Genomic DNA, 14604 nt, shown 5'->3' with positions numbered 1-14604 from the left:
TTGAGGATTTGGGGGGCGTCTAACCTAGGAATTAAATATGTTTTTTTAAGTCCTGAGATGACACTAATGTATCAGGTCAAAGGCCCTGGAATTGGTATTACTGAAAAATACAAAATAAAACCCCAAATCTCCCCCAGATCCCAGGGCTCCCGCAGGTCGGGTCGGCCCCTCAGTTAAACTCAGTGCGTGGACAGCACAGCCAACACGGGCCCCCAGGCCTCAGGCTTCCCGGGACCCTGACCCCGAGGCTGCAGGGAGATCTCAGCCCTGGACCAGCTTTCCTACGAGGCCATGGGGACCCGCAGGAGACGTGCCTGCGCCAGGAGGTAATTAGAGCAATGGAGGAGGAGAAGGAGGTGGGGGGGGCAAAGGGGAGGGGAGGGCAGGGAGGGGGAGGGGGAAGAGGAGGAGGAGAAGGAGGGGGTAAGGGGGGAGGGGAGAGGGGGAGGGGGAGGGGGAGAGGGGAGGAGGAGGGGAGGGGGAGGGGTAAATGCGAGGGGGAGGGGAGGGAGACGGGGAAGAGGAGGAGGGGGCGGGGGGAGAGGGGAGGAGGAGGACAGGGGGAGAGGGGAGGGGAGGGGGAGGGGCGGGGGAGGGGAGGGGGAGGGGCGGGGGAGGGGAGGGGGAGGGGGTAAATGTGAGGGGGAGGGGAGGGAGATGGGGGAAGAGGAGGAGGGGGCAAGGGGGAGGGGGAGAGAGGGGGAGGGGGAGAGGGGGAGGGGAGAGGTGAGGGGAGGGGAGAGAGGAGGAGGAGGTGGAGGAGGGGTAATGCGAGGGGGAGGGGAGGGAGACTGGGGAAGAGGAGGAGGGGGTAAAGGGGAGGGGAGGGAGGGGAGGGGGAGGAGAGGGGGAGGGGGAGAGGGGAGGAGGAGGGGAGGGGGAGGGGTAAATGTGAGGGGGAGGGGAGGGAGACGGGGGAGAGGAGGAGGGGGTAAAGGGGAGGGGAGGGGGAGGAGAGGGGGAGGGGGAGAGGGGAGGAGGAGGGGAGGGGGAGGGGTAAATGTGAGGGGGAGGGGAGGGAGACGGGGGAAGAGGAGGAGGGGGTAAAGGGGAGGGGAGGGGGAGGAGGGGGAGGAGAGGGGGAGGGGGAGAGGGGAGGAGGGGGGAGGGGTAAATGTGAGGGGGAGGGGAGGGAGACTGGGGAAGAGGAGGAGGGGGTAAAGGGGAGGGGAGGGAGGGGAGGGGGAGGAGAGGGGGAGGGGGAGAGGGGAGGAGGACAGCAGCCCCTCCCTGTGCCTGGACCCTGGATCAGAGGCCAGACGGCAGAGGATGCTGGCCTCATCCTTCAGCTTCAGTGCCACCTTTCAAGTAAATGACAACCCAGGAAATAAAGGCTTTCCTCCCACCAAACAGGGCATGTAAAGAACGCTTCATAGGCAGCATTCTTCCTGACAGTTATGTTACCTTATATCAACTTTGGAAGAAAAAATTCAAAGAGCACTGACATCCGGGTTTAAGGTTTTAATGGAAAACTCCCCGGAGAACAAGCAGTAACCAGTGGGGAAGGCACCCTCTGTGAATCAGGGGGTAAGGAGGAAGCCTGCGGGGAGCGGCGCAGAAACCAAAACACAAACCCTCTCCGGCCGTCGTGAGCCTGGCGTGGCGCGTTCAGCCGAGGGCCACCACACGCGTCGCGTCACTGTCTTGTCGGGCCACGAGGAAGACACCGCAGACGCCATGTCCCCGTTTCAAGGGAAGGAGGACGGCGCTCGCGGAACAAGTGAGCAGCCTGGCCGGAGTCTCCCCTGCCCCAGTGCGGGGCCCGGGGTGGGAACTGGGCTGGAGCGGTGGCACCTACAGAGGTGCCCTTTCTGCACCAGGGACCCGTCCTCGCTGTCACCACCCGGCCCTCTGGGGGACAAAACTGACTGGCAGGTGTGTGTGTCTCTTGAGACCCTGCGGGCTCAAAACTCCCTTGTCCCCCGTCCCCTGGCCGACCCGCATGCCCCTGCCGTCTCCAAGTCTCGGCCTGGCCGGGGATGCCCCGCGGCCACATGCATCTGCACGGCGGCCACAGTCCCTCACCCGCAGGCCCCCCACGGGGAGGCTCCACGTGCCTCCCGACCACGTGACCCCCACACTGTCCGGGAAGAGGACCCAAGTCCTGGAGCCCCAGGGGAGGCCTCCCAGGAACATCGAGAGTATTTCTGAGCAATCGATGCCCTTTTTCAGACTTGCGAGGCTAAAACGAGGTGGGCGAGCCAGGGACTTGGGCAGCCAGCAGGGGGCAGTGAAGAGCAGCCTCTCTGCTCCTGCAAAAACCGTCGGCCCGTCCCTGCCAGCAACGCGGCCACATGTCAACCCCAGAAGCACGAGGGAGCCGAGGACGCGGGATGCAGGGGGGGCACCGGACCCGGACACGCCCACCGCCCAATGCCGCCTGACCACGAGGCCCCTCTGGGCCTGGGTGTCCTCCTGTGACTGTGCTCCACAGGGGCGCACGCAAGGATGAGGGGGGTGACCTGTACACCTGCCTGACGTGTCCCCTCCCGAGCACACGAGCCTGGCCTCTCACAGCCCAGCACCCACACACCAGACACTTCACCAGCACCTTCAACCTGCTCTGCTGCCCCCTGCAACCCAACCAAGTGCCAGCTTCCTACTCCAGCCTGACCTGTGGCTAACAGCCCCTTGGCAGCCTTTTCAGCACAGCTTGTCATCTTTCTTACTAGACTCTGAACTTACCACAGAGGACTTTTATGTGGTTCTGTCTGCACGCCACATCTGTGCACGCGTGTCATGTGTGTGATGCATGCATCTATCAACCACCTTGTATACCTATCACCCACCTACGTCTATCTGCCTACATCATCTATTTACAACATCTGTCATCTCTCTCAGTCTCCATGACCGGCATCAGGCTGCCCACGTGGGAAAAACTCAAATCACACCCCACCCAAAACCATCAACCCCTCCCTCCAGTGCCCCCAACTCTGTGGTACACCCTTGTCTCTGACGCCCTTGTTTCTGAAGCTTTCCTTTCCTTTTACCCAAAGATAATCAAATGGAAACCACGGAATATCTTCCCTCTGCTACCTAGAGTATTTTCAAAGATGAAGAAATTCATTGATATTCGGCTAACTTCGTGAGCTGCTGGAAACCTATCTTTTAATCTCAGACTCAGGCACTATGCACGCACACACACACACACACTTTACACAGTCACATCTAGTCCCTTTGTAGAGACGTCCCATCAGTGTGAATGAGTATAAATGACCCTCACAAAGAATGCAGACATTCCACGCATTTTCACAATTACACTGGGAATGATACTCAAAATATTTAGGCCCGCTGCTGGGTTAACCCCTTCCTTGCTGGACCAGGAGAGGCCAGTGGACGAGCCCAGGTGGATGGAATGGCTGCGGGTCTGTGCCAGCAGGTAATTCCCAGCCAGCACAGCCGTCCTGGTATAAGCATGGGGGTATCTGCCCTGCGCATCCTACCTGCTGCTGAGACAAGCCTTCGGGCATCGGGGTGAGGACGGCTTCTGGGTGCTTGCAGTCCACGTCAATGAACAAGTTCTGCTCCTCTTCAAGACAGGATCTGTGGTCTTAAAGGAAGACAGAATGTGCTAGTTTCACACTGAAACAGGATATAACATCACAGCGCAGTAAAGCTGCTGTCAAAGCAACGCCTTGGGCAGACACCTCAGTTCCATATCTCCTTTCCGCCCAGCAATGAGTAAAGTGAAGTTTTAACAAACCCAAGAAAATATCCTTCCCACAAGAGGAATGTGGTGTTTGTCGATATTAGAGATTTTCAATACTTTCTAACTTCAAAAAGCCGAGGTGTCATTTGAACACCTAGATGGCAGAGTAGAAATACGTATTTCAATTTCTTAATCTATAACATATCAAAGTCAGAAACAAAGAAAAGCAGCTATGAATGACTAAGAACCAACACTCCATAGTCAGGGAAAATGAAGGGAGACTTAGTAACTTCCTGACTTTCTCCCTTTCTCACTAGAAATCTGAAGAAGCACAACTTCCCCAAGATCAAAAATTCTAGACCAAAATTAAATTCATTTCTAAAAACTTAGATGTAGCTAAGTAATCTAAAGAATTCACAAAACAGCTAGAAACCAGAAAAGCGCAGGAATTTTTAGGTAATAGGAACCTGGAGATTATCTAATTCAAAGATACAAAACCCTAGCTGCACAGAAGAACTGTCAGAGGAGCTTTAAAAAGCCTACAGTGTCTATACACCTATTGGAACGGCCAAAACCCAGAGCACTGACAACACCAAGTGCTGGTGCGGATGTGGAGCAACAGGAACTCTCATTCATCGCTGGTGGGGATGCAGGATGGTGCAGCCACTTTGGGAGACAGTTTAGTGCTTTCTTATAAAACTAATCATACTCTTATCACATGACCCAGCAGTCATGCTCCTTGGTGTTCACCCAAAGGAGCCAAAAACTTATAACCACACAAAAACCTGCACACGGACGTTTACAGCAGCTGTATTCACAATCGCCAAAACTATGAAAGCAACTAAGATGTCCTTCAGTAGGTGAGTGGATAAAATAAACTGTGGTCCATCCAGACAATGGATATTATTCAGCTAAAAAGAAAGGAGCTATCAAGCCATGAAAAGACATGAAGGAACCTTAAATGCGTATCACTAAGTGAAAGAAGCCAATTTGAAGAGACTACAGACTGTATGGGTCCAACTAGAAAAGGTAAAACTATGGAGGCAGTAAAAAGATCAGTGGTTGCCAAGGTTTGGGGGGAGGGAAGGATGTACAGAGGATTTTTAGGGCAGTGAAACTACTCTCTATGATGCTATAATGATGGATATGTTTCCTTATCCATTTGTCCAAACCCACAGAAGGTACAACAGCAAGAGTGAGCCCTGATGTGAACCATGGACTCTGGGTGATGGTGATGTGACAGTGTAGGTTCACGACTGTAACACATGGACCACTTGGTGGGGACGGTGACAGTGGGGAGGGGAGGCTGTGCATGAGCGGGGCTAGGGGTTTATGGGAAATCTCTGTACTTTTCACTCAGTTTTGCCGTGAACCTAAAACTGCTCTAAAAACAAAATAGTCTTTAAAAAACCCACAACATCCCAGCGTGAGGACGTCTCCCACGGAGGCCCACTGACGGTCTGGGGGTGGAGGCCTGGCACCGCTATTTGTAAGAGCTCCCGGTTCCTCCCTGTGAACTCCAGGGCTAAGAGCCGCGACTTTATTAGCCCAGGCTTCCCACCTGACAGCTCAGGAAGCTAAGGCCGCAGGGCTCAGGGGTGTGTGTAATGGGTCGCCCTCCCCCCAAACCAGGGACGATCCTGTGATACTCTGCTCACTGTCCCCCTGGAGCTGGCTTCCGGCCTGCCCCGTGCACCTGGACCCCGTTCCCTTGCGATCCTGGCTCAGGGGTCTCGGGTGGGCCCGAGTCGGCATTTCTGAGCAGCCCCCCAGACTCCGGGGCCCCTAACCCCAACCTCTGCACCTGTGGGGCTCTGCCTGTGTGCCCTCCCACGAAGGGCCCCCTCTGGGGCACCTGCCCCGCTGCCAGCTCCCCACCGGGGAGCACACTCTATCAGAATCCACATCCCCGTCTCAGCCCCTGACACACTCTCCATCCTATGTGAAGAGGCTGGGGGCTCCGTGAGGATCACACCTTCTTTAAAGGCCCAGGTGGCTTTACGGCCAGTTACAGTCTTCCTGGGCCATTCGCAGGGGAAACACGTGACCTTAAAGTCCTCTCCCTGCACGGTTATCAGCAACCCTGCACTGAGCCAGGCACCGGCTTTGCACATCAGAAGTTCGTACCGGCAACAAAGAAACGTGCTTCTGAAGGACCAAGTCAGAGTCAGGACGGTCATTCCGCACGTAAATGCTCAGCTGCCCGCACAGCCGGGTACCTCCTACCACACCAGTGCACAGACGTGCTCAGACGCTGGAGAACCCTCGCCCGGAGCTTGCTGCCGACGTGAACACACCCAGACAGGCTCTATCTTTCTGACACACAAGCAGCATGGGCTCCTGCCCCTGAGTGAAATGTTTCACAAAACCTGAGAATTCTGGAATCCTCTCACCGGCACAGAGGATCCTGAGTCCCCACTTAGAGCCCACCGTACTCAGCCTCAGCCGTGAAGGGTCAGGAAACGTGCCCAGGAGCCCCAGGCACCGTGAACGCACCCCCGTGACTGTGTTCTATTATCAACGACCCTGCTGAGAATCCAGGGGCTCTGTCGGGGGAGAGCAAGCCCCCGGGGGGACCCCCGATCACCCGACCGCTGGGAGGAGCCTGTTAAGGGGGGGTGCGAAATCCACCCCCTGCGATAATTCACTCAACTTCCTGCCGCCCCCGGAGCCCCCGCTGCCCGCGCCGGCCCTGAGCCCAGGCAGCCTCCCCGAGGTCGCGCCCCGCAGACCTGCAGAGACGAAGGACTTGGTCCTGATGAAGGAGCGGCCCCGCTTCACCACAGCCTTCGTCTTCTCCAGGCCATCCTTGGTGCCCTCCTTGGCGGCCTTCACGAGCTTCTGCATCTGCGGGGAAGGCAGGCCGGGTGAGGGTGGGATGACTCGGTAAAACCTCCTTGTTGCTTTTACTCCATTTTAAAAGAATACTGTCAAGTAGTTTGCTCTTGAAACATCATCTGAAATTGGCGTTTTGATCTGGGAGAGCTTTCTTGGCTGTTGTGAAAGTGTGTGTGTGTGTGTGTGTGTGTGTGTGTGTGGTTTGGGGCTGTTTGGTTTTGATTTTGCTGGTTAAAAAAAAAAAGAAGGAAAAACAAATTTACACACAGAGCCCTTCCTTAACATAGTTTTTAAAAAGTCTCCTGCTGTGTTTAAAAGTCAGTCTTCATTTTTATTACAAACACTTGCAAAGAGCTTTGCAGAAGCTGAGGCCACAGGTGTGAACAGTTTGCCCAAGGCCAACGGACAGACGGCAGGAAACAGTGGAGCCCCTTGCTGGAGACCCACCGGCTGGCTCAGCCGCTGGGCACTCCCCAGCCTCCCCCGGGCTCCCCGTGGAAGCCGGTCCAGCGGCTCACGGGCCCTTCGTACTGATGGTCGCAGGAATGGCCAGATGGAGAGACCTGCCGGGATACAGACAGAGGGACGGCCCGCGGGAGGGGCTGGCAGACCCCCTCCTCCGTGGAGACTGAAGGGTTGGAAAGACCACCAGCCCCCCGCAGGTGGTCCATTCTGGTTCCCTCAAGCCAGGGTCCTGGCATAACGCTTAGACTGGCCGTTAGTGCCCAAAGCTTCCAATGACGTGCTTTGGCATTTCACCCACATTTCTTATCCTTAGACTCTAATGTCTGAGATATTGGCCACTGGGTACCGAGCGACTGATCCTTTAGGGAAAACCCAGATGGCCTCTTATGACACAAGCCAACACCCTTCGGGTCTGTCTAGGTGCCGGCCTCCCCGCCCTCCTGCGATCCTCCCCTGGGGGAGAGGCTTCAACACCCGCCCGCTCCCCTCCAGGGCTTCTTCGCCTGGCCTCCCTCCGGCGGCCCTTTCTACGGGGGGCCACTGCCCAGTTGTGCGTTTGTGCAGAGCAGCGCCGGCTGAGGGGCTCTCGGGGGCTGAGTGGGCACCCTGGACTCGGGAGCTGTGCCCCTGGGGGGTTCCCACTTGAGGAGCCTGCAGCCTGGTGCCGGACACTCGTAACTCCAGCCCTGAGCGACTCTGCAATTCCTCGCTGTCCCCGCGCCTTAGGCTGCATCCCTGAGGATGTGCCCCTGGCCCACCACCCACCTCGACAGACACCAGATCCACGTCACACTGCCTGGCTGACCCCGACTCGGACGCCCAGCCACTCACCACCGCTCTACCCGCCAGGTTAAACGCGGCAAAGCCACTCTGCCTGCTCCGACTCCTGTATCCCTTCATCCAAACGCAGCTTCGTCCGCTGACAACCCTGGACAGCAGCCCGCCGTCCCCGCTTCTCCGCAGCCACCGCTGGTGCCTTGCGCCGCCTGTGCGCCCCTGCCCGCCCGGCTGCCGGGCGCCCCTCCTTAGCTCCCTACCCCCCCGTTGTCCACATCCCGCCGCCCAGACCCGGGCTGCACATGCTGTCCATGCTCCCTCCAAGGAGTCAGAGAACTAGGGACAGACGGATGGCCAGGGAGCCTGCAGGGGGCCGAGCCCCGGCTCCAGGTGAAGCCACACAGGTGCTGGGTTCCGGGCAGAGGGAACGGCCACCCAGGGTCGCACGGCTGCAGCAACACGCCAGGCCCTGCTTCTCCTGCGGAGGACGGCAGCGCGTAACCGGCCCCAGACGAGTCACCCTACCTGCTTCCTTGCCGCTCTACCGCCGTCTGATCGTGCACATTCCCCTCTCTTTGCTGAGCTGGCCTGCCTCGTACCCCTCCCTGGATCACCTGGCCCTGTGCTCCCTGGAAACCCCCGCCCCCCCCGGCCTCCAGATTATCCCAGGGGCTCCGCCTGTTTCCTGCACGGAACCAGCCCGACGCTGTGCCGGAGGAGATGCCATGATTCCGGGGGCTTCACTCCTGCACCGAAAAGCGTGGAACAGCGCCGTGACGTTCCAGAGACGTTTCTGAGTGAACACCTGCCTCAGGTAAGTGCCTTTCAACACGTGTGAACAAATCACAAACGTCAGAAGGACGAAGATCCCACTGAAGGAAAGGTTACTTGACAGTGCCCTTTTAAAACATCTCAAACAGTGGACACCACGACATTCACACCCAGCAGTTCTCGACTTTGTGGTCTCAGGAGCCCTTCACACTCAGAAAAGTCATCGAGCAGCCCAAACGGCTCTGGTTTACCTGCTTCATCTATGTTATACTACATAAGGAGTTAAAATTGAGAAAAATGTTGAATATTTTTATTAATATTCATTAAAAAATATTAAACCTATGACATTTTGTCTCAGGTAACGTTTGATGAAAAATTACTACATTTTCCAAAATAACAAAAAAGGTGCATTGTTTTGCACGTGGGGGAAGCTGCCTCGTGTCTGGCGTGGAGACGGTGGGTCCCACGTCCCAGCAGGCGTGGGTCACGCCCTGGGGCCTCCGTCCACACGTGGGGGGACGGGGGGGTACAGAGGCGAAGGATACCCCGGAATTGACAGCAACTCGCCACTGTCCAGGTGGCCCTGGGGTTCCCTGGACCGCACCGTGAGAACCACCACCCCGGCAGAACTGGGAAGCTCTGGGGCTGAGTTTTCTCGTTAAAGGACAGTCTGTTTTTGCAGAAGCGTTTTCAGCGTGAACCACACTACCTTCAGTTCATGTTTGTGCTTTAGCTGCTGAATCTCTACCGCGCCCACCGCGTTTGCCACCAAATGTCTCATCTTTTTCTCATAGTGCTCCTTTAAGCGGGTTAGGTCATGGGAAAGCTACAGTACAAAGAGATACAAGCTTTTCACAACACGCTCTTTCTGGTGCTTTGAGACAATCTTACATTGAAAGGACTTGAGCAGCGTCTGGTGGGTGATGTTCACGCACCAAGGTCCTACTGCCCCGGGCCCCCCCTCCTAGCCCACCGGCTCTCGAGAAATAAACACATGAGTGAGGAAAACACATCATCAGAAGACAGACTCCAGGTGAGCCAGACTGGAGACTCTTCTATGCTAAACAAGAGCAAGTAAATGCACAGAAAAATGTGGGCACCATCGCGCCTTTACGTTTTGGTGAAATGAAAACGATCAAAACTGTAGAAATATATATAAAATGATTCTGTTGTGTCAGCACCAAAGCAAAAGAAGCTTGAATTCAAGATTGTATTGATGGGGGAAATGATTTGGGGATGACCACGTAGATGTTTAAGTCTGCAAACTGACATAACTTTCTCTGCAGCCCACGGGAATGGGGTGAAATCTTGTAATTCACTCCTCACGTGATCACAAACGTCTCCAACATGCAAACCGAGGCCCCTGCTCCTTAGTGAGTGTTTCCCGTGTCAACCCAGACAAGGACACCTCAGCAATTTTTTAATAAAATCTGAGACTATGGGTGAGTCTTAAACGACTTACAGTGTCATTTTGGCAGCTTCTGAAATACGACTTTTTAAACTAGGAAACTTGGTACTCCTTAGAGCTGCCCTCGGGACGCTGCCCCGCAGCACGGACGCGTGCTGGACCTGGTGAGGACTCTGCGCTCACGGCCACCCGGGGCTGGCCCTCCACCGTCTCTGCTGCTGGGCCACCCGGCCTCCTCTATCGGCACTGCTGGTGGTGCATCTGGGAACACGGGTCCAGCTGGACAGCCAAGAGGGCAGAGTCTCCACTCAGTAATTGTGCCCACGGCTCAGGGGCCATCGCCTGACCAGCCCAGTTTGCACGTCATCCGCCAGGCCCGCTGAAGACGAAATTTACGAGCGTTTTAACCGCTCTCCAAGGCCCCACTGGGTGCCCCATCCTGCTGAAATCAGGCCCCAGTGCCGTATTTAAAATCTCCATTTAAACCTGGAATGTTGGACTCGGCTGTAACAAGCCAAGTGTCACCTTAGTTACCAGCTCCGTTTAAAAGTACAGCTGTAGCTTCATTCGCTGCTTAAGTTTCAGCTGTAATAACTCTGGTGACAGAGACAGCTAAGTTCTGGGGAAAGCTTGTTAATAATATTGAGTAGGTGGGTTGACCCCCACCAACTGGTAGAGTCTTCTTGAGTTTCAGGACAAGATTCCAGACTACAGACTACAGACTATGCGAACACTACGCGCCCTGTAAGCCGCACCGACGTGGAGGCCACGTCCAGGGGCCCAGCGGCCTGGTTACGGGGCTGCAGGCAGGGGGAGGCGTAACTGATCGATCGTGCCGTGACTTATCGATTCTGCTGCGATGACGAGGCACTTGCCACAGCATCCACCAGCGTGCAGCCTGCATCTAGACCTCACGCAGAAAGGACATGGAGCGCGCTGACGTGACCATGGACAGCAGTGTGAATCACCCTTTTACCAATAGCCAAAACACCCAACGACAAGAGTATTTGGGGTGGCCAGTCACCCCTGGACACCGGACACCTCAGTGGGGTGATTTCCCTCAGCAGAGCCTCTCTCAGGTCCCCACCCTCCAACCTCCAGCCCTGGAATCCACTCCTGCAACCTGAAGCTTCTCCCTGGACCCTCATCTCGGGAGCTTCACACACACACACCCTCCCTCCCTTTAAGGCTGCTCCTGGGCGGCTCGGGCGCTTTCGTCCTGTGACATCCTTTTGTAACATGTTCTATTTTTATATCTTCCTGTTTGTGTCGAGAACACTGAGGTTCAAAACATCCCGTAAAGGACAGCAGGGCTGTGCTGTGTCCCACCCGGCCAGGCTCCATCCATGCAGCGGGCTGGGCACAGACAGCCTTATGTGTACGCAACACAAATATCCAGGGAATGCTTATTTACGTAAGTAATTCAAGATAGCGAACTCGCTTAGGGCCTCTGGAGGGATTTAGTTTACATAAATTTAATTTTCCCATCCTGCCGAGATTCTATGATGTGAAATAAGGGGCGCCTTCTCTTTTGCCAACACCTCATGCTTTTCTCAAAGTACATATCAACGGCTTAAAAAACGACCGTTTAAAATAGTATGTGAATGAAAATGACATCTTAGAGTCCCGTCCGCACGTCCACGTGAGAACGTTTTCTCTCTCAGGCGCACAGACCGGACACGTACCTGCTTTTTGTGGTCGCTGCGCAGGAAGGACTGGGGGACCCCGTTTCTGCTCTCTGAGTCACTCTGCTCCCCGTAGCTCTCGAATTCGCTCGAGCTCCACCCGTACTCCAGGGAGCTGTTGCCACCTTCATCTCCATTCTCAACATCATCATAAATCATTTCATCTGAATGCATAAATGCCAAAAGGAAATTTAAAACGTAGACCCTCACTGGCTATTGTTCTGTTTGTGCAGGTTCGTCATCGGACCACATCGCTGGGAGCTGGCACCTCGGAAAAGCTGGGAGGAACGGAACCTCAGGTGTGGCGCCCCCGCCCCGGAAAGGCGCTGGACTGATGGGCGTGGGGTGGCAAAGCTCTGATAAACGCCCAGCCCCATCCGCGTCCTGAGGACCACTGGTCTATGAGACGCCACCACAGTTATACCAAATGACGTCTTGCCCATAGAGAACTTCTGACAAAGGAAGATTTTTCTTTAGATAAACGTATGGAATAGAAACAGATTAGACATACAGACAGATTAACAGATCACAGACAGATGGATGATAGAGATATTTCAATATGAATGCAAGTGAAGCTTACCGCAAACAATTATAATTTTTGCTTTCGTGCTAAAACTAGCCCATAGTACCTATAACCTGTTAACTGTATTTAAATATCTTCATCACATCAGTCGTCTTAGAATTAATGAAGAGCACATCTGTATACGCCGCCAGATACGATGCCAAAGGCGCTGCCGGCAGAGGGGACACACCGGTCTAACGGAACAGCTGTCACCTTCAGCAGGGGCACCGCCAGCCCGCCTTTTCTTGCCGTTTGGTTTCTGAGACACCAGATCAGCCCATCTGCGCTGGGAAAGGTCTACCAGGGAGGATCATTTACTCAAAAATGCATTTCAAACTTGGTTTTACAGCAACCTGCCTTTAGTCTCCACGTTATTTGCAGCAGGGACTTAAATGACTACCCCGGAGCACACTTACTCTAAGGACCTGGCAGGTTTATGTAGAAAGAGGGCCGAAGGTAAGCACGGGTCTCCTGTCACGTAGGAATCTCGGGAGGAGGCCTCCATTAGCTGAGGCCCTAACAGTGCTGGGGACCTGACAGCGTCCAAAGCATTTGTGGGATGAATACATGAATCCACGCTTTTAATTAGGAAGTTTGCCGTCGGTTTGAAGAACATGTCCTCTATTGGGCTGGGAAAGTTCCCTCCTATCAGGAGTTTTGAACACTGGAAGGCATGGTACCAAGTACCTTCTAAGCGTGTATCAGGATGAGCGTATGGTTCGTGTCCTTCGCCTGGTTCTGTGGGAAATGACACCTAAAGAACCAGCCGATGTTGAAAGATACCTGAACTCTGGAGACAAACCTCCAGGGTTAGGATGGGCTTTGGCTTGTTTGCTGAGATGCTGCCAGACGTGTTTCCCTGACATTTCATTTGGGGTTGCTCTGCATCACGCCTTTCGGGCAAAGGGGGCCCTAAGCTTGTGCGAACACCCTCAGGGGGATCAGAGGGGGTCAGTTCACTTGCTCACTACTCTTGCCTGCCTTCTATGGGGTTCAGTACCCCTTTCCTTGAACTATTCCTCTAGGGTCTACAAGTGGTCAAGCTCTCCAATCTGCGTCTGAGGTTGCCTGTTTCTCTCTTGTTAAAGGACAGGACTTTAGTTGGATGTGAAGATGTGGGCCAGACACCGAGTTTTCTTCAGCATTTTGGGAACATCCTGCTGTGTCCCAGCCTGTCAAGAAGCTGCTGTTTTCCCCAGATTGCAGTTCCTCCCGGGTGACTGCGCCCTCGCTCCTGTTGCTGTTAAGATATTCACAGTGGGCTGTGCTCGGCAGTTGGAATTGTACATGCCTCGCGGCGGATTCACGCTCAACCTGCTTTGAATTCGTATTTCTATAATCCGGGAACTTACATCTGTAATTCTGGAAAATTCTTAGTAATTCCTTCCTGCATGACTTCCTGTATATCATTTATTAGAGACATGCTGGCACTTCAAGCCTCCATGTTTCTTCCCTTCCCATTCATATTTTTCACATCTGTAACTCCTCCTGCTTCTTTTTAGGGTAACTGAGGAAAATTACCCTACCTTGAGGGCTGGGATATAAACATGTGCACACACAAAACTGTACCGCACAGCTTCGGTGAGACACCGTAACCTTACAAAACGTGATTACAGACACACACAGCTGTGCACCTAAGGCTTCTGCCTGCCCGCCTACATCCGGAGGGAAAGACGGTAAACTGCATCTCATAAAACTCCACCCCAGACAAAAATCAAACCTGGCTCAGAGTCTGAATTTTCTCTTGGCACGTCATCATAAATGGCTTCTTCCGGATCTGGAAGAAAAGGAAGGGAAACTTTAAAAACCGACCCCGACCCAGGGAGAACATCCTGCACTTCCTGCACATCCTGCACGGAGCTACAGACTCCTGTGATGCTACAGCTACTCAAGAAGTTAGTGTTATGATAAGGATGACTCATGGGGCCTTACCAAAGCATGAGCACTGTTTTTAGGGCAGAACATTTCCTTGGGATGGAAGGACATCTCTAAACAAAGCGGTTGTGAAATGTATCCAACAGGAGTTTTATGGTCTCCAAGCCAATTTATTCCATGATTTTGCATTAAATTACACGTCTCTACGCGGCTCTTTATAAACATTTTTAACTTTATGCAGTTGATGTGTTCTGATACACAAAAATTACAAAGGTGGCGTGCAGTCTCAGAAACAAAGGAACAGCTTCACTGCTGCTGTCGGGTAGGAAGCTTTAAAATCAACCGATGGCTTCATCTCATTTTTCACCCCTGCAGATGAAACGTGGCCACACGCGCGTATAAAAATGCTGAGCTTTGGGGCTTCCCTGGTGGCGCAGTGGTTGAGAGTCCACCTGCCGATGCAGGGGACACGGGTTCGTGCCCCGGTCCGGGAGGATCCCACATGCCGCGGAGCGGCTGGGCCCGTGAGCCATGGCCGCTGAGCCTGCGCGTCCGGAGCCTGTGCTCCGCAACG

The 14604-nt window shown here is 54.4% G+C and overlaps 1 protein-coding gene across 1 annotated transcript in view; it reads right to left on the bottom strand.

Moving 5' to 3' along the window:
• The window catches only part of ARHGEF10 (Rho guanine nucleotide exchange factor 10), a gene marked incomplete at both ends in the record, with an annotated part of 86352 nt that overhangs the window by 45116 nt on the left and 26632 nt on the right, over positions 1-14604 (bottom strand). The window contains 5 exon segments of the mRNA XM_079726662.1: positions 3444-3550; positions 6382-6496; positions 9210-9326; positions 11594-11757; positions 13876-13932. Coding sequence (XP_079582788.1) covers positions 3444-3550; positions 6382-6496; positions 9210-9326; positions 11594-11757; positions 13876-13932 — 560 coding nt within the window.

Source organism: Hyperoodon ampullatus (genome assembly GCF_949752795.1).
Source record: "Hyperoodon ampullatus genome assembly, chromosome: 20".
Taxonomy (NCBI): Eukaryota; Metazoa; Chordata; class Mammalia; order Artiodactyla; family Ziphiidae; genus Hyperoodon; species Hyperoodon ampullatus.
Note: the sequence above shows the minus strand (reverse complement) of the source record. Positions and strands in the feature narration are given on the sequence as shown.